At 42.7% G+C, this 20,069-nt stretch overlaps 1 protein-coding gene across 3 annotated transcripts in view; it reads left to right on the plus strand.

The window, feature by feature from the left end:
- LOC121363208 (serine/threonine-protein kinase PAK 3) overlaps positions 1 to 20,069 on the plus strand; it is a 178,503-nt gene that overhangs the window by 142,842 nt on the left and 15,592 nt on the right. For all 3 annotated transcript variants that reach the window (XM_041485346.1, XM_041485343.1, XM_041485344.1), the window contains exons 3-9: positions 3,064 to 3,164; positions 7,718 to 7,871; positions 8,924 to 8,961; positions 10,195 to 10,326; positions 10,930 to 11,092; positions 15,500 to 15,563; positions 19,218 to 19,266. In XM_041485346.1, coding sequence (XP_041341280.1) covers positions 3,064 to 3,164; positions 7,718 to 7,871; positions 8,924 to 8,961; positions 10,195 to 10,326; positions 10,930 to 11,092; positions 15,500 to 15,563; positions 19,218 to 19,266 — 701 coding nt within the window. The remainder of the gene's footprint in view (positions 1 to 3,063; positions 3,165 to 7,717; positions 7,872 to 8,923; positions 8,962 to 10,194; positions 10,327 to 10,929; positions 11,093 to 15,499; positions 15,564 to 19,217; positions 19,267 to 20,069) is intronic.

Below are 20,069 nucleotides of genomic sequence, written 5' to 3' on the forward strand. Positions count from 1 at the left end.
AGTGTGTTCTCTCCAAGGCTGTGGTGTGTGTCAGGACTACTGTGCCTGTGCACCAGGAAACTTTACAGTCCCTCCTCTCCTGCTGGAGTGCAGCATTTTCATTTAGAGTTTGAGCACTTATGTTTAAAACCTTGTTTTGGCAAGCCACTGATGGCTCAGTGGAGCCCTTCTGTGGATCTGCAGTTGAAATAAACCATTTAGGCAGTAGTGTCCTGCCCCTTCCCATAACAGCTGACCTCCTCATGTTCCTTGTCTAGCTCCTCTCACTCCCGTCTCTGGGCTAAGGTACCCCAGTTCCTGAGGACAGGAAGCCAAGGCAGACAACTGAAATAAGTTTCCATTGTCATGCAGGCAATTTGTGTGGAATAAGAAGCTGAACTTGTTCTGCTGGAGCTGTGAAATTGGCCTTCCTGCCTCAGAGATCGTCATGGTGGTGGGTGCCGCAGTGGAGTCACAGCAGCAGTGCTTCATTCAGCAGAGGTGTTACCTCAGCAGAAATTACTTGGTCCTGTTTGCTACAGGCTTGTTCTTTCATTAAACCTCCTGTGATTGCTGTGAGATAAATTCACTCTGTGTGCACACTGGAGGCTCCATGAGGGCCCTGTAGAGCGTTCAGCGTAAAGAAGTCAGGAGGAGGCTGACCTGCACAGCTCAGATGCCCCGTTCAGATGTCCAGCCATGTTGGGTTCCTGGGTGAATGATGCCACTTCCATTGAAGCTGCTTTAGACTTGGCTGCAGAGGGGAGCAGAGTCTGGCCTTTAGGCATTTGGTCACCTCCTGTACAGAAAAACCAGAAAAGAGGGAAGGAGAAAAACTCGTCAGAGTAAAGATCAATGGAGGAAGAAAAAAGGACAAGGCTGCAGGAGCAGATTAGGAAGGAGGATGGGAGGACAAGTGTGAGAGGCAGTGGAAGGAAGAGGGAACGGAGGAAGGAGCAAAGTGAGTTGAAGAGTAGGTGAGCAAACAGAAAGGCATAAGCCTGAGGTCAAACCCTTCCTCTTTCTCTGAGAAAAGCTGCTACTTAGCTGAGTCACATTTTTCTCCCAAACAACTGCTCTTTTAACATATTTGTGATGATGGTGATGCAGACTGTGGAAAACAGTACAATCTTTCCTTGTTCTGTTTTATCCTGAGGTGGTGTGGAGGCCCTATCTCATGGCTAACTTTGTGCAGCAGGAGTGTATTGTGAAGGGCATTTACAAGAAAATCAAATAGGAATGTTCAGTACAAACACCTTGCATCCAGTCAGTCAGGTGCTTCAAAGAAGTCATGTCTTTTCATATCATTTTGGCAGCTTCTGTGAAGTAGAAATTATATGATTTGCAGAGCCCAGAAAGAAACATTGGTGTTTTTGCACTGGGAAGAGGTGAGGATGTAGTAAAGAGATGTTTAATTCTGTAATTCATTTATAGTGTATCAGCATTTGGACAGTAGGTGTTATATCACAGGTCCATGAAGCAAATGAGCCAGATCTTGGGGAATGAGCTGGATCACTTGTCCTCCAGCAGGAGAATCCTAAAATGGACAAATGCTGCTTTTGGTGGAACATTTTTATATAATCCCTTATTTCACTTCTAGATTTGACTGCTGCTTTGAACTGAATTTGATAGTCCTTAAATGCAATTTTTGCTGCATTAGCTTGCAAATGATGAGGTAGAAGAAGCCAGTAGTGTTATCTACACACAGGTGACATGTTCTAACTGGCAACGTCTGTCCTGAAAGTTAAACAACATCATCTTAGTGATAAAAGAAGGGGAAAGCCTTTACATTTGTATTTTATATATTGCTGCCATCTTTACTGAATGCGAAATGAAAATATTTAATCAGTGAACAGTGTGTAATGGTGTGCAGCACAGACAAAAGGTGACAACTATTTAATGAGGATAAATGCAGCAATGCAGAGAAAGGATTAGAAGCATTCCAAATAGACTGTAAGTACAAAGAGCAGAGCATCTTTGTCTTAAAGGAGGCTGTAAGGTAGAATAAGAAATAAGCAAATAGAGGCCTCATGGAGCTACTGCCTGAGCAAAGACAAACTTGGACTGGGAGGGCTGCTGGTACATAGTGAGTCCAGCCTTGGATGAGACCCCTAGATGAACTATGGAGCTGGCAAACATAATATTAAAACACTGCAGGAAAGTGAAGGCAGCTTCCCTCAGCCTTTATTCCACTCATTCTTTATCAGGTTCAGTAAAACTGGGCTGAAGTGACATTTGTCAGTAGTCAGAAGTGCAGGAGATGGATGACCACAGGGAATGTTACTTTCAAAAGGTTGTGGAGGGAGATGAGAAGCAAATGCAGTTTGAGTTTCAAGTCTTCTTGCTTAAGTAAGATACTCCACACTCTGGGAATACTGGTGAAGTGATTTAAAAACAAAAAAAGATCTGGAGACTAATAAAGCCTGCATTTTATGATCATATGTCTTAGTTAATTGAGAACTCAAAGCTTTTCCAAAGACCTTTATGGGATTCTGTTGCTGGGCAGATTCTGTCTTTCCTGAAACAGAGCTGCTGTTTCAGCCTTTTAGCTGGAAGAGGAGTCACTGCATGAGCTGCTGGTTTTCACAGAACCTGTAGGGAAGAAATGGTTATCTACAAAAGCCTGATTTGGCTGATTTTGAAATGGACTCAAACCAGGTTGGAGAGCAGACACACATACACACATGTTGGAGGGCAGACACACATGGTGTGTCCTGTCTGCAGGAACCCACAAAGTCAAATAGGAGTTAGTTTCTACATATGAAAACTCAATGAGAAAAAGAACTGAAAATAGAAATCATACCTGTTTAGAGATAGCCTAAGAAGACTACTTCATTAATAGCTTTCTTTGGAAGCAGTCACGTTGGTGGAAAGAAAAACAAAATAAAATAGCACCTTGTAGACCTTCCCTAACAGAGGTTGACAGGCTGGCATTGTGTTAACCCGGGTCTGTTTCTCAGGTTGGATGGATGTTAATTGATTTGTTTTCCACTTTTAAAACACTATGTTGAGCACACCTGATTGTTAAAAGTTTTAAATGAAAAGCTGTTCAGAAAATAAGTGCTTGTTACATTTTGCCTCCAGCCAACAAGAAGAAAGAGAAGGAACGTCCTGAGATCTCTCTTCCTTCAGACTTTGAACACACCATTCATGTGGGATTTGATGCCGTCACTGGAGAATTCACAGTAAGTAACTGCTGTATTTTGTGCTTACCAGAACTTCTAGTTTCTTGATGGTAAAATAACCTCCTGTTGCCAGAAACATCAGATCACAGCAGACAGGCTGTGAAGAAAGAGACTTTTATTTGTTTGGCTTAGGATTTGGAGTGTTTAACTTGTGATTCAGGCTGCCTTTTTTTTTCTTTATTTTTTTTTTTTTTTTTCTCCAAGGATTGTCAGCAGAATGTCTGTGGGAAATGAAAGCTAGGAAGAATGTAGGTGTATGCTTTTACCAGTCCCCCAAGCTGCTACAAGGGTTGGTTATTCAGTGTCTTTGGGAAAGCATAAAAAGCTTCCCCCCCATGCATAGTAGACAACCAGCCTCAATTGCGAAGTCCAACTGCTGTGCAGGTAACCCTTGGAAACACTCAGAAAGCTGCAGCACTGTGGAAGTCCATTCTAATTTAGTATCCTTCAAAATATGTTTATACACTGGGTGATCAGTGTTTCTAGCCTTTATGTATTAATAAAATAGCTGTCAGCTTTTGAATGTCAACAAAATGTTGGGAAAAATGAATCTCACGGAAGCTCTTTGAAGTGTGCAGGGGGCTTCAGAGCATTTTTTCTCTGATTACTAGTAGGGTACTGAAACCATTGTTCCTTGAAGCTGAGATGGCAGTGAGCTTACCTTTTGTTAAGCTGTGGAGGTGAGAGGGAGCATTAGCAACTCTGCTGCCACCAGTAGTGCCCCATGAACTGAGTGGTCAGACTGAGTAATCACCACTGTGGACTGTGCTGGTGCTGACTGGCTGCATACACCAAATAGGATGGGACAAATCATTTGCCTGGACAAAGGATGGCTAATTTTCAGAATTTGAGCCCTAAATGTGATTTATTCATCATTTTCTACTTTTGTTTCACAAAGACGTTTCAGAAAGCTGGAGACTTTCTGTGTCCTACAGTAGCAGTTGCAACAATAGGAATAACAGTAGATGAAAAAAGACACATTTAATTACAGAATGTCTTCAAAGGAGTAGTGAAATTGAATTATCCTTAGTAATTAGAAAATACAGCTACATTTAAAATAAGTGGACTAGTTAATTAGGATTTTTAAAATAGATGTCATAAAATCTTACTTCAAATTTTATTCTGTGCCAAACCCTAGGGCTTGACTAAATGCATGTTTAAAAAGCCCAGATGTGGTCATTTTTGATCAGAAGCTTTGCATAAAGCTTTTTAAATTGTGTTTTCCCTGCTGTCTATCCTGATTTTTCCTTTTTTTTCCTCTTTCCCTGTAGCCACTTTATTGTTCAGGTTAATCTTCAGTGCCATTCTCCTTATCTTCATGTCATATTATTTTACTTTATGCTTTTTGTTACTCTCCTTCTTGTGTTTGCATCACTTCATCTTGTCCATCTTCACCTTCCCACTTTTATTTTTCTTCCCACTGGATGTTCAGCTGTTCTTACTCCATATCTGTTCTTCCTTTCAGCCTTCTACCTTTATTTCTATCCTCTGTTTGAGACTTTTTCCTTCTGACTCCAGGCAAACACAATGGGTCACACTCATTTTCTCTCATAATCTGACTGGTGGTCAGGGTCCTGGTTAGTTCATGTCCCTGCCAGCTGGAACAGAAAGGAGAGACATCAGGCTTAACACACTTGAGTTTTAAGCACAAGCACTCACTATCTGTATTTCAGGGATCAAGGTTTGGATCATTTTGAATGTTGTTATTATCTACCAGTGTTTCAAAACAGTCTCTAGCATCAGAGACCTTTTGGGTTTTCTCACTGTCAGATGCCACCAGCACAAAGCAAATCAATTCTACATGGCTAAATAGGTCCAGCTTTGTTGCTGTAGCACAGTTTCTTTTTAAATACCTTTCCAAACAGTGGATGTGAGATGTTTGCTGGTTTGCAATTTTGTTTGCAAAACTCATTCCTGAAGTGTGGAAGTGCAGTGCTGCCGTCTGAGAAAGCTATAACCAATTCAGAATTAACCAAAGGGACAGGTGACTTCCCATGCACAGCTTGCCAGCACAGAGCTTAATCCTGTAGTCCTCAGTGGAGTCCAACATCAATCAAAGGAAGGGAATTCTCGCACCATTAAGAACTAGGTGTTGGTCCCAGCTAATCCCAGATGCAGGCACTACGTTACACAGTACATTAGGCATGTTTGATTTGTCCCAACCTGGGTAGAACCTGTGTATCAGTCATGTGGTAAGTACATCCTGCAAAGGGACTGCCACTCCCCCTACCATGTTCTGATATTCCCACTGTCTAGTGATCACTCTGTCTGCCTCTTTCAAAAGTTTGGAAGTGCCATGGGAGCATCCAATCAATGTGCAAACATACGGGGGTTTTTTGTTTTGAATTATTGCAGCTGTCATGCCAGTAGTGCCTGCTCTTCTGGTTATATGCAATGCATTGAGCCATTTTCTGACACCAAACCATCACCCCCACCTGCATCCCCTGATTGATGTTAGATGCATCCTAATGCACAGTTGCATGGGCTCCTGAGTTCTGGCTTTCAAGCTTGAGCATCAACCTGTGTTGTCCATTGTGAAAAAATATTACATCTCCATTTCACTGTGCTTGGAGCAACCATATTTGCTAAGAAATAGGGCTTTTAAAGCAGAGAACAAAATTGGTTGGAACTTGGGAGCATGTTGCTAGAGCTTTACGTTCCTTTGTTTGAAAAAGGAATTGCATTTTCTGAATGAAGGACAGCGTGGTTAGCAGGTCTTTGGGGCGTGTTTCTTGTAAAGCATGCATGTTTGAAACCATTTCCTCATCCCCAGTATAGAAGAAAATGTGTTACCCACCAAACTTTTAAAGCATCTAGATTATGACATAAGTAAGTGGGAAAAGTTGTGGCTATAGATCCAAAGAAGTTACACGTTCCTAATCTAATCAAGCATTTCTTTACAATTGTCTTGATTTTCAGTCTGACACACACAGATTGTTTGTGGTGTGGCAATGCACAGCCTCCCAGATTTCACAATCTGACTTTGACCATCTGCTCTCTTCACTGGTCAAATGGTGATTCACAGGGCTGGAGAACGCCCAAGCCGGGAAAAAACTTACAGACTTATAGAGCCGTTCAAAAATGGTCACCTGGCTTCAAAACTGGTCAAACAGCAAAGGCCCAGATTCTTCTCCTTTTTTTTTTTTTTTTTGGTTTGGTTTTAAATTGACAAGGGAAATCACATCTAATTTTTCTAGTCAATTGCCATTAATTCTCAAGAGTGTATTTTTATGAGGAGACAAAAACTGTTTAAAAGCGAGAGGAGGGGGAATGATGCTTCCAAACTTTGGAACGGTTGTGATTTTTCTGTTTTCCTAAATCTGCCTTCCTGTAGCCTGTCTATCACCTGATCTATTTGGTATCTGCTTCATAACTCCCATTTTAGATGGGACTTGCCCATTCTGGCCCATTGGTTTCCTCCTCCTACCACCTTCTAAGTTTTCCCACATTCTGTTTTAACTTTCTTTTCTTTCTTTATTTACGTCCATTACAGCCAGATCTCTATGGCTCACAGATGTGCCCAGGGAAGCTCCCAGAGGTGCGTCACAGGCCCCAAATGCTTCTTTGAGATGTCATAGCACTGCAGCAGCAGGTTGATGTGTGTGCAGTAGATTTGTTGCTTGGCTTTTCCCACTTTTTTCATCAATCCTAAACTTTGGAGGCCCATGTCACACAGTGTTTTGTGGACAATTTCTGAGAAGAAGCTGTTGGAAGTGGATTGGGGTGGCACGTTTTTCCTCCTGTGAGCCCTACAATCTCCTGGTCAATGTCAGCTGTGCAGTAAAAGGGGGAATGACATGCTGGAATTATCCTGGATAACTGAAGCCAGTTCTCATCAATAGAATTTCAGTGTAGAGCTGGGGCTTTTAGTGATTGGATCGATTTTCAAATTCCACCTCACCCATAAGACGTCCAAGAATTCATCCAGAGCTTTGGATGAACTCTCAGCCTGTTTAGGAATCCCTGGTTTCTGTATGTTTGCAGTAGAGAATCTAGAGGCATCCTTTGCAGCTGTGGTATACCTCAGGGTCATGATTTTGAGAGCTGAAAGGCAGATTCTTTACCCTGCAGTATTCCCTGGTATACTGAAAATTAGCTGTATCAGGGTGGGTTTATCTTTGAATCAGACAGCAGTGATCATTTCAGCAAAATGTGTTCGCATTCCTAAGCATGAAAATTCCGGTGTAAAGCTCCTAAAAAACACTGTGTTGTGCACCAATAGAGAATAGTCTTGTTATGTCTGCCCTGAATTACCAGGCAAACAAGCTTAAGCCTTAAATCATTATTCCATGGAAGAGCAGAGTTGATTTCCAGAGAAGTTTCATCCCCTTTTTTTCCTCTCACAGTCATTACTTTATTTTTTTAAAGTTGGGTCCTGGTTTTAGCTAGATTTTTGATAGAGAAGAAAATGATTGCATCTAATTTTAATTGTAAGGTGTCAATCAAAATTTCTGCAAGTAATCTTACAGCAAGCATGGGATCTTGGTAAAGATCTGTGAGGCTGCAGATTTTAAATACTCTAAACCCACTTTGTTTCCACTCGATGTCTACAGGGCATTCCAGAACAGTGGGCCAGGCTACTACAGACCTCCAACATAACAAAACTGGAGCAGAAGAAGAACCCACAGGCTGTTCTAGATGTTCTCAAATTTTATGATTCGAAAGAAACGGTTAACAACCAGAAATACATGAGCTTTACGTCAGGAGGTAAGTTGATGTCTCCCAACAGGGGAGGTCAGGCTCCAAAATGAGTCAGAGGAAAGTTCAACATTCGGGTTGTCAGGAGGCAGCCTGAGCCAATTCTACATTGTGGAATACTCCGGAAATTAAATCCATTTCTCCTTCCAACCCCCCCCGCCCCCCCCCCCCCCCCAAAATGTCATTAAATGGTGACCTTGCTTTGTTGCAGATTTTTAGAACTAACCAAGATTTTGAAACAAAAATGCCATTAAGATATCATTAGTTTAGTAGAGTGCCTGTCGACAGCTTCAGCTAAAAAAGGGGGTGTCAGTAGCCTACAGGGTGCAGACAGCATTTGGAGTGTCACCTGCTGGGGTTCCATTTCCTCCACAGGATGGTCTGTGGCAGTGGAGTCTGTCATTTCCTCAGTTTGAAGGTTCAACCAAGACAACTTCCAAAATGCAGAAGCTTCTTAGAAGTCTTTCTAAAACCTGTGCACTTATTTCCAGGATTGAGAGAAAACATCTTTTTTTTCCCAAATTCCATAATTAAAGGATTTGACTAATTTGATGCTTACTGTGTGCTAAAATAACAATTCCCTTTGTGATGAAATGCAGACTTCATAACAGTACATGTGTGCTCCTGAACCCAGGAGCTGTACTCATACTTTGTCAGAATAGAGCTGCCATGGCTAAGGGGGGTTTTGAGGAAGCTTTTCTGTGGAAATGTTGTCAGCAAGCTAATGAGAATGAATGCATGCAATTAATTGGGAAAAAAAAAAACAAAAACAGTATGAAAAGGAGAAAAGCTGCTTCTTGGGTGGAACAGAAGCATTCACAGTTAAAGAACAATTTGCATTTTCTTCACCAGATTTCTATTTACTTTATTTACTGGCAAACAGGCCAAAAAATAGACACAGTCTGGAATTTTGTCCTGTTCTCTTCCTTGCTGTTGCTCCTGAAGGGATGGTGTGGAAGAAAAATGATCTGTATTTGGGTTGACTTGTTCCGTGAGGTTCCCCAAAACAGGCAGGGATTTTTTCCAACAGCATCTCGTTCATTATCCTTTGCTCATTGCAGATAAAAGCGCCCATGGATACATAGAAGCCCATCCCTCGGTGAGTGGGAAAGTAACCTTTGATATTCTTAATGTTTAAGAATTGTGGAGCAATCCATGAGCTTTCCCTTGCTGATTTATGATTTTCCATTTGAGTTCTTTTTAAATAGGTGAAAGTCTGGTTTAGCAGACAGAAGGTTGCTGGCTGGTTTAGCCGTGGTGTGTATCATTCACAACAATATGCCGCAGCACCTAATGAGTCCATTTTAATTTAGTTTTAAAAATTTAGAATGCCATTTCTGTCGAGTTTCATGATTTCTCCTTAGTACAGCTGGATATATAACTGAATATGAATAAGGTTATGATTGATGTGTAACTCACTAGAACCATTGTAGGAAAGTTTTAAATAACCATCCACTCTAATTAATGCTGGATTGCAATAGCAATCCCAGAGATGTGGGAGTGACATACACATTAATACTGACCAAATTTTTATTAGGGTTATTGTTAGTGAATTAAATAGCAAGTGACTGAATGGGAATTTGGCTTTTATTTTAAAGTGTTAAGCAGCTTCATGTGAGGTTTGTGATTACACAGCCAACTGTGTATAATGAAATGAAAATCATCTTTGAATATTCACACGTCAGATTTTCAGTCAATGTCACTTTCCTTATCTTTAATAAAACACACTTCTCAGAGGAAGTGTGGTGTTCACTAGAGCAGAGGAAGCCTTCCCAGTAGCTTTTCCAGTGGATATGGCCACCTTGGCAGATGCTGTAGTATCTTCGTCTAGCAGACAGAGGCAGTAGTGAGACAGTCAGCATGACAGCTTTCCAAAATTACTGATTCAGGTCTCCCTCTTTGCTGTGGGCTTCCCCTACTGGTATTTCTACTGAACCAAAGGGATGGCATTTTAAAGAGAGTGACAGTCAGATGTGAATATGTTGAGTGGTGCCTTTGATTTGCATCAGTTCTCCAAGTAGCCTGGTGTAGCCACCTTTAAAGCAATTGGTAAAAACTTCAGAAGGTGCATTTTCTTTTTTTTGTTTCACCAGCAAATTTGGGATGACTTGATATAACCCCCTGCCTCTGACCAGCTAGCTGGGAGTGGTGGAATTCAATGCATCTATACCTTTAAGTGTTGTGCTGAGTTTAAGTTAGAACTTAGGCCCGTAGGAGCGTGTGCATGTCTGGATTGGCCTCTGATGTCTAGGCAGACTGAGGGTGTAGGTAGCTGTCAAAGCTTCAAAGTGCCAGGATAGCAACTGTCACTCACAGTACTGTCTGTCCCCAGAGCACAAAAACAGCATCAGAACCTCCTCTGGCTCCCTCTGTGTCTGAAGAAGAGGATGAAGATGATGAAGAGGAGGAAGATGACAATGAACCTCCGCCTGTTATTGCCCCACGGCCTGAACACACAAAATCAGTAAGTGCCAGCTTTGGTTAGGTCTGTGTTTGGTGCAGTGCAGAGCTGCAAGTTTATGATCAGACCGTGCTGAAGGGGCTGAAGGTGCTTTGGTGGAAGTCCTGTCATGACACAGAGCTTCACTCCAGCCACTGACACTGGGAAAATTTGGTTTGAACTTTTACATTCACTTGTCAGTTTCCTGGGATTCTGGTGAGGGCCATGGCTTTCTTCTGTCAGGTAAGAGGTACCATCATGTCCTTTAATGCTACAGGTGTGAAAGTGAGCCACTTTGTCCAGCTGTGCAGGCCCCCTGTCAGCAGCAATAGCAGTCCAAAGATGCAGTTCATATCCTGGCAAGATACATAGGACACACTGTCCTCTGGAGGTACCTGCCCCTCTCCATGGACTATATCAGCAAATCCATGAAAATTGAACATGAAACTGGCCATGAACTTGTAACCTTTCATTTTTGCGTGTTCAGTTTGAGAAGTGGACAGCAAAACCAGTTTTAGAGTCCTGGATGTGGCTGACACGATCTTCCTAAGGGTTTGTACTTGAAATATGACCTCAGGGGGATCTCTGCCAGCCAGCTTTCTGACACAAAATAATTTCTTGTCACAGATCTATACACGCTCTGTTATTGAACCTGCCGCTGCACCAGCACCAGCTAAAGAAGCCACCACTCCCCAGCCTGAAAACTCAAACACAAACACCCTGTACAGAAACACAGACCGGCAGCGAAAAAAATCCAAGATGACAGATGAGGAGATCCTAGAGAAACTGAGTATGTATTGAGTATTTGGAGTCTGCTAGAGCAGTGTATTTCCTGCATGTGTCAGCATTAGCTGTACCAAATGTTTCTCACAGTTGAGTGTCACAGAGTCATTTACAACTCCCTACAGAAACTGTTGTGCTTCAAGGCAGCAAGAGAACACTTGGGGTGTTCCTGCTGCCTCTGAGGGCAGCTGGGGCTGGGTTGGGTTTGCCTGAGCTTCCTTCTGTGCTTAAGGCAAGAGCAGAGATTGTTTCTGGTTGAGCAAAAGGCTGTGACCTAGTGAGTGACGTAGGGAACTCCTGTGTATTAATGGCCAAATGAAACAGAATGTTTGGGTTCCTAAATTCTCTCTAGACTCATAACTTCTCATGGTTCACTGGAGTCAAAATACTTCGCAAAAATCTGTTGGGTTTTTGGGTTTTTGTGTGTGGGACGTTTTTTATTGGTGAGGGTTTTTTTACCAGTAGACAACTGCAGCACTAAGCTGGTTCCTTCAGCCTCAGTGAGCTCTCCTTGAGACACATCTTCCAGGTATTCTCTTGCTGTCCTTTCCATAACTGTTATTGCTACTCCTACTTCTGCAGTTAGTTTTTAAGAATTTTACAGCTTTGTCAGTGAGCTCTCTTTTGGAAGGAGCATCTGCTATATATTCCTCAGACAACACGGCACTTTCTCATGGCTAATTCCTAGCCAGTTAATACTATTAGAACCCTGACTGTTGGCTCCAACCTCTGTGTACATCATACTCTACTGAAGCACAACGAGCCCTTCCTGATTCTGCAGTGCAACCAATTTAATTTGCTTCTTGCATGTGATAGTTGCCAGTGCAGTGTTCTTTGATTAAATGGTTGGGTTCAGAGCAGAGCCCAGGTTATTCTATGTGTACCATTAATTGTTAGTAAAAAAAGCAGATTGATCTACACCTCCTTCTGTCAGATCACAAAGGCAATAATGTGTCTTTAATGGAGGCAACTGCTTGTAATAGAGTGCTGCGTGGCTGTGGCTTTTTCGCAGTGGTTGCTGCTGCTCAACCTTCTTGTCATACTTGCCCTGCCACCGATGGCTGCTGTGAATGCGCAGGCTGAAGCCTTCCTTAGCTGTGAGATTTCAGCTGCTTGTGTAGAGTTTCCTGCATCCTTACCAGGTTGACATGAATCTCAGTGACATTAGGGAGTATCCAAGGGATAAATTCAATAGCTTTAGCTGAGGGCACAGTGAAATAAATTCAAGAGCAGGTGGTTACCTGCAGGTATGTCAGCTTATAGAGAGCAATTCTGCTTCTTTAACTGATGCTGAATGTTTGAGGCAGGCTTCCCCCCCGAGAACTACAGGTACATCTGCATCCATGAGCTCAAGTATGTCTATCATTTATTCAAGCTGCTGTGTATGCCAGCTTGGGACTGAGCCCTGGAGTTTGGAGAGTTGTATCTTTGAAATGTTACATGCTTTCATGCTTTTTCTTTCTTAACAATTTGCTACCAAGTGAGCAAGGTCTGAATGTCTGCCTTGGGCAAATTGTGATGTGGGCAATGAAAATATTTTTGTGCTTTCATGAAGCTATCTGAAAACAGACATGATGCTTTTTTATTAGAATCTTGAACTAATTATATTTAAGCAGTGTGGTGCTTGTTCTTTTTTAACTCGCATGACTGCTCCACCTTGCCTACTTCCCTCACAGCTCTTTCTATGCTACTTTTAGGAAGATGTCCCCTGCCCTCTTTTATCTAAAATTGCTTTCATAATTATTTTCTGCTTGAAATAGCTTGAGTTCTTTTAGAGCTTTTAGAGTTTTATTAGTGAGTAAAGACTGTAATATTGAGATAAAATCAAATAAAATTCTGTCTATAATGAAATCATCACTATGTTCCTCTGATAACTATAAAACAGAGCTGGCCCAATTCAGCTTTCTTATCCACTTAATTTAGGACTTGATAAAGGAAAGTGCTTAAAAACATCAAAATAGCTGATAGGTTTATCTTTTGTCCAGAGCAGGAAGTGCTTGTCTGAGTAGGAGCTGTGTACCTGTCACTTTGTTGATTTTAATGCTGTAATGTTTGATGTACATTGGCTTAAGTACAGGGAACCAGCCACAAACAGCTGCCTTGAAAAAGCAGCTACTCAAGTCTTGAGCAAAAACTCTGGAAATATGAACTTCAAAATTAGTGGCAAATTTGGAAAAGAATTTTTAAAAAATCTTTCTTCCTTCTTCAATCCTTCTCTGTATTTTCTGAAGTGAATGAACTTCCATGAACTTCTGATAGCTGTTCTAGTAGATACACCATTTCATTAACTTGCTGAAAATAGCACCTAGCCAGGTACTGGCAACACAATGTTTTTCCTGTTATTCTGCCCAGTACAGAATTAGAGCAGTATTTGATTTACTGCTGCAGAGCTTATGGGGTTGTGAGCCACAGGGTGTGAGACAGTCCCATGTGGGACAGTCTGGCCCCGTCACCCATTGAGGACTTCATGCCACTGACAGCTGAAGTTAAACCTTGCCCTGCTTGACACCTTCTTGCCCATTTGGAGATGCTAGGAATCTGGTGGGAAGGAAAAAAAGCAGTAATTAGGATATTTTGTTTGTGTCTAATGAAAGAACCAAAATCTGATAGACTCAAACAAATCGTAAGGCTTAATTAAATAAACAGTACTGTTTTTTCTGGTCTGGTAGTTTCCTTGACAGAATGCAAACAATGAAACCTAAGGTGGTGGCTCAATGCAAATGTCTTCTAAGGACTTACCTTGGAACATACATCACAGAAATAGTTTAAGAAGATGAGTTCAGAAGGAAAGACGTCAGTGATCTGCAGCATATTTCTTTTGACTGATCTGGCTGTATCCCTGTATTACAAATACAAACATATTTGTTTACCTGTGCATCCAAAACAAAACTAGATGATGCACCATTCCCTCTTAGTAGTCACAAACTCCTCTTCCCCCTGTCCAAGCCATTTGTGTAGAACAGAGAGGTCTTTAGCATCCAAATGGGCATCTGACTGGATGCCTAGCCAGGAATCCTGCCTGCCAGCACAGCGAGAAGACAGGGCATCAGCACCATCTGGTACACTCCCTGCTAAAGCAATTTTGCAGCCCTTGGCAAGAGTGTTAATGGGAGCTGCAGGAGAAGAGGTTTCCTTTGCCCCACATGCTCACTCCCCTTGCCCGGTGCTCTGGGAATGCCAGCCAGGGCTGATGGCAGGGTGAGCCTGCCTACTGACTGGGATCCCCACACAGTCTCAAGTGCCCTGAAGTGGTCATGCCCTGCTGTGCCAATCTGCAGGAGTCAGGTGGACTGGAGTGTTGGGAGCCCAAGCTGAGGAACCTTCAGAACCTGGTTAACTTTTCATAGTTTCATCTTGCTGAAACACGTGGCATAAAACAAAGCTCATTCTGCTTCTCTAGAGCAGGTCTTCACTACAAAATAACTCTTCAGTAGAGAGGAGCATGACTAGAGGACTCTGGGACTCCCTTCTAGCTGACTAGAAGGAGGGATAGGAGATGAGAAGGTATAAACCTCATGATCACACTGTGGAGCTTGACCATCCCACTGCTGCAGCATGGAGCTTCTGGGAGGCAGCAGCCCCTTGTTTGGTCTGTCTTCTGCATCATATCAGCTGGGCTAAGGATCAGCATCCCTTTTGGCAGCTGTCTGTGTCACACCAGTGCCCCAGGAGCGCTGCTGTCCTTGTTACCCATCCTGCTGTTTTAGGAGAACATGAACACAGTGTGTGTGTGTGGTGGTGAGAGGGCAAGTCCAGTGTGAGTGATGGGGCTGCGTCACATTGAAAACCAGCAGTGTGGTTCTTGAAATGGTGCAGGGCAGGGCTGTCTTCAGAACTTAGCCTGGAAACCAGTGATGGGGGCCCTGGTTCTGAAACCCCATCATTCTTGATGGTGAAATGAGATGCTGTTCACTGCAAACATTAAGGCATTCTTTTGGCAAACTGCTGAAAGGTTGAGGTGATCTCCTGTCCTGGAAGCACTTGCAATACTCTTCCTATTCCAAAAATGGTACCTGTTCATAAAAAAGTGAACACAAGATACATTTAATCTTCAGAAGTAGTAAACCTTTTGTTGAATCACAGTGTGTTTATTCCCAAGAAAATGAAGGCACTGTTGTTCCAGCTCTCCTTAATGTTTGTAGAGGACAAACGCTTGTATTGGTGCCTCTTGTTTTCTGATCTCTGTCTGTTCTGAATGTTTCTCCTTGTGTTTAGTTTCTTGTCAGGATAACCTTAAAGGACTGTAGCAAACCAGTCTTTATGGAGGCCATTTGTGCTGTGGAGCTGTGTCTGTTGTTGCTACCCACCTGACCACAAATGGCTCAAAGCCCCAGACATTGGGGCTGCATTTCGGATCTGCTGGAAGGTGGAATCTCTGTTTTGAAGTGAGAATCTTGCATTTTGTTTCTTTCAGGGAGCATTGTGAGTGTGGGAGATCCTAAGAAGAAATACACTCGATTTGAAAAAATTGGCCAGGGGTAAGTCATGTCCCAGTTACTTGTGCAAAGCCATGGGCCAGATATTTTTCTGGGGGAGCATCAAGCATGAAGATAGGCAAGCTCCAAACATGTTCAGATATGATCAGGTTTAGATCCTCCTGTCTCTCAGTACTGGACAGCTTGATGCTGACAGAATCTCATCTGCAGTAAGGAGAAGGGCCTGAAAGATCTCTTGTTCCTCAAGTGTGTGGTTCTTGTTTGCTTATTTTCTTAGGAGAAATCATTTTTGTATGTCTCAAAATAATATGACCATGCTGAAGAAAGGAGAAAAAACATTATTACCTAAAAGAGTAACTTACCACCTGATAGCTGTAGCTGATGGCTCTCAGTAATGTTTATTTCAAATACTTGCTTTAAACAATATTCAGTGGTCAGGCTTCTAACCACATAGTTTAGAAATTGAAACCAGAGATGAAGTAATAATCTCTTTTTTCTAGCAGGGGCTGTAAAACCCAAAAATTCAGTAACAGACACAGTGCTAATGCACTTCAGAGGAAAATATATCATCTGCCTCATGGCAGATCCCTTGTGGATCCTGTGGTCTCTAGGTATTTATTGAAAATAATCATCACCCAAGCCATTCCCTTTTGAAACCCAGCTTTGCTAACTGTAAATTGGATCGATTTGAAATATTTCCTATGTGAGGAGGGCAAGAACAAAAGAACTTACCTCAAAATTAGGTATCTGACTTGCATTTTAAATATGGACTGCCTTCATCATTGGCATTTCCTTGGCAGTGTTGCTGTTCCAGGAGGAGTGGCACCATCTGTGTGACACCAGGACACTGCTGTCAGTGTAGGGCAGAAGCTGTTTACTGGCATCAGGAGATATTTTTCTGCCTTTCTGTTTGTGAGGTCTGAGCTCAGAGTAACCTGTTGCTAACCTGGAACAGTTAATGTACTGCAGAAACGCATGCTCTTTCTCTGGCAGGTTTTATCTTAGATCTCTCTGATTTGGTAGGGCCCTTGTAGGAAGGTGTTTATGCTCCATTCATTGTATAAAAACCCCTTCCCAAATTCTAACTTGCTTCCTATCCGAAGCTTTGGTTCTTACTGTCATTTGTAAAATGTCAGTGGAAACTTCAAGCTGTGCCTGTCTCTTAGAAAAGCGGTGTCAGCTGAACAAGTGAGAGCAGAATAAACATGTGTGTGAAGCAGATTATTGCTGTCACTGTGAGAATGTGACCATCACCCTCACAGTCTCTTATATCCATAGTCCGAGGAGTGAGCTTGTACAAAGGTGCCTTGACAACTGGTGGACAGACAAGTGGCTGGTATGTGGCCTAAAAGGGTATCTAAATGGATTTCCTCCAGCTTTTAGTACAGCCTGAAGATTGCATAGCCTCCTTGGAGAGGAGTGTGCTGCCATAACTAGTTCATGCCTCTAAGGCTGCAGGCCAACTTACTGTGATAGGGCAAGGTCCTAAAGAGAAAGATCATCAGAAAGGTAATCAAACAGGATGATCAGGAGGACCCAGAGTGCTGCATGGCTGGGGTTTGGGTGTCTGCAGCAGTGCTGAGCTGTGGCACTGCTTCAGCAGGTGCTGATGAGCTCAGTTAATGCAGATGCAGTTCCTGAGCTGCCACCTCTGCAGTGAGTTGGGTACAGCTGTGCCAAAGGCAAGTGTCGTGGTGTTGGAAGTGAGCAGGTTTTTAGTAGCTGCTAATGAGAGCAAGGCAGGGAGAGGTGTGGCTGCTCAGAGAACTGCATGTAGAGAGCAGCTGCTTATGTGAGGAAAAGCAACTGGCCAGCACCTTGCACCTCATGGCTTCATACAGCTTGGAAGTTAATAAAGACTGTGATGGTTTTACAGCCACTTTGCAGTGAATAGCAGTCAGCAGGCCTGTGCTGCAGAACAGGTCAGTACTGAGTACCTGTTTTGTCCTCTGTCTCCTGCTGAGGACTGAAAATGTTGCTGACACCAGAGGAAACTTAGTTTTAACTAGCACTTGATAAAGAGGTTGTGTTTGCTCAAGCAGTGTTAGCTCTTGTAGCAAGACAAATTAGTGTGGAGCCATGAGCAGCCTGGTTAGTACTGCTCTGCATCACAGTGACACAGATCTAATGGTGAGTCCTGGCACTTGCCTACCTGCAGTAAAGACCAGGGGCTGCAGAGCAGATTAAAAGTTACTGGTCAGAAATGAGTTACTTAGAAGTAAAAGTTTGTAATGGAGAATCGCAAAGCCTTTGCATTAATTCACTGCTTTACTTAAATTACCTTTATCTAAACTCCTCACAAGTAGGTGGCCTGGAGTATTCCAAAAGCATTCTACTTTCAGGAGCTGTTTTGAAATAAAGCCTGATATGACTTTACTCAGGAGAATCATCACAGTGTTAGCAATTCTGAATAAATGTTATGGACTTCTTATGAAAACAAATGGGATTAATCTTGTCAATTAGTCATAGGAAAATGCATTTGTCTTTATATTAAAAGAATGCATAGCATGCCTAATGAGAATATTGCTCTCAGTGCAGGCATAAGGTCTTTCTGTTGAATTAAACTGCTTCTGAAATATTTCAGCCTGCAGGTGAACAAACAAGCCAGGGGATCATATGAGAAGGAGCAAACTCATTTTGGCACTTTCAGTCACTGGGACACTTGCAGGATGCACATTCCTGCTTGTGAGAATTCCCTTCCTGGCACTCCACTGCCTCACTGCTCCTCACTGTCACTCAGACATGGGCTTAAGTGATGGCAGTGTAAAGCTGTGGTTTAGCTCAGAAGGAAGGGTTTTCAAGCCCCTAGTTGCTTTGAAACCCAAAGGAACGGCCTCTGACTGGGTCCTTTTCAGCCCTTCATGTCATTGTGGGGAAGAACATCTTTGAAGGAGAGGCAGATGGCAAACCAAACCCCACCTGTCTAGTCTGCAGGTGAGCACACTGTTTGTTGCTGGTGGCTCTGCAACACAACCTATGTGTGTCACAGAAGCTATACATGGACACCATGAAAAGTCCTTCACGTGTCAGGTGCACTCAGCAGAAGCAGCTGCCTATAGTTCTTGACACACAAAGAAGCTCTCTAAGTATCCTCTGTTCTGAGTCCTCAATTTGTGTGTGAAATAATAGATGCCTTAACCTGCTCTAGCTGTGACCTTGCAGGATGGCTGGAAAATTGTTTACTTGCATGCTGGAGAAAGCTGTATTTAGATCTTTTCCTCAAATGGCTGTCATATGTTCAGAGTTCTCAGAGAGACTGTGTGACATTGCCTGAGTTTGGCAGATGGATTCAATTTAAAGGTGTGAGAAGGCCCAACTGGATTTTGTGTTACATTTCATGGAAAAAACACACAGACACACAAAGCACAAGGGGGAAAAAACTAAATTCACCACAGCAAAATGGGTAAGAATTGAACATACTATTTTCCAGTTTTTGCAGACACCGCCCCCCCCCCGCATAGGTTTTGAATTAAAATAATGTGACGTGTACACTGGACATCTGCACCAGCCCTTCTTCCTCATGTTGGACCTCAGTTTTCTCTGCATGGCAGAGGGCTGGTGGGCTGCCATGCTGATGGCTGCGGAGTGGATGAACCCTTATAAACACTTCAGTCAGCAGAGCTCTGCTGTCTGGGCTGGCTTTCACTTCCAGGGACTAAAGTGTTTCTCAGTTTCTCCTGCTGTTTTTGTTTCTAGGGCTTCAGGAACTGTTTATACAGCGATTGACATCGCCACGGGCCAAGAGGTAAGTGTCAAAAATCCCAGCAGATTCTGCAGCTGTTGAGTGCTTTCCCCTCTGCTGTGAGCTGTGGCTGGAGCTTTGGGTGCCCAGTAGAGCTTTCCTGCAAAGGCTGTTCTCCTGAAGCATGGGCAAATGTCAACTGGCAAAATCCATCATCTGCTGTCTTCAGCTTTTCAGTGAAAGGTCTTTAAGGGCAGTGTGGTTCTGTGTCTCAGTAACTGAACACTTGCTGTGGCCATATGCTTTCCAGCAGCACTGGATCTGGGGTTTTCATAAATGCCTGAAAAGAATTCCTAGAATCAATAAGAGCCTTGGAACTCTCTGGAGTACCAGCTTGGCTGGATGCTTCACCCATAGCTTTTAAGTCCCAATTTTAGGAGACTAATTTTTTTACTTGCTCTGTCTTCAGAACAGGTTGGTGCTCTCCACAGTACTGTTGATCCCACCCTGGTACCATGTTACATTACCCCTGAATGTTGTTTTTTTAATTGAGAGAAATCTGCTAAGCCAACAGGCTTTTGTGCCAATATAAAGTAGATACTTTTTATTGCCAGTTTAAGTGTATTGGTTTAGAAATTGTTCTGTCTCTGTTCCCCACTGGATATCAAGTTGTGCTTTTCAAAGAATTTTGGTCTAGATACACAATTTAACTCTGTACCTTTATACCATTAAATCTGCCTGTGCATGTGCCCACAGACTGTGGTTAGCAATGCAACTTGTAAAAGATCTGTCATGATTAGAGGCCTTGGGAGAATGCTGGAGGTGGTCACAGATTCTCCTGTTGCTGTGAGGAATAAATAGCTCTG

This window comes from Pyrgilauda ruficollis, unplaced genomic scaffold, assembly GCF_017590135.1.
Source record: "Pyrgilauda ruficollis isolate IOZ18807 unplaced genomic scaffold, ASM1759013v1 scaffold7, whole genome shotgun sequence".
NCBI classification, from domain to species: domain Eukaryota; kingdom Metazoa; phylum Chordata; class Aves; order Passeriformes; family Passeridae; genus Pyrgilauda; species Pyrgilauda ruficollis.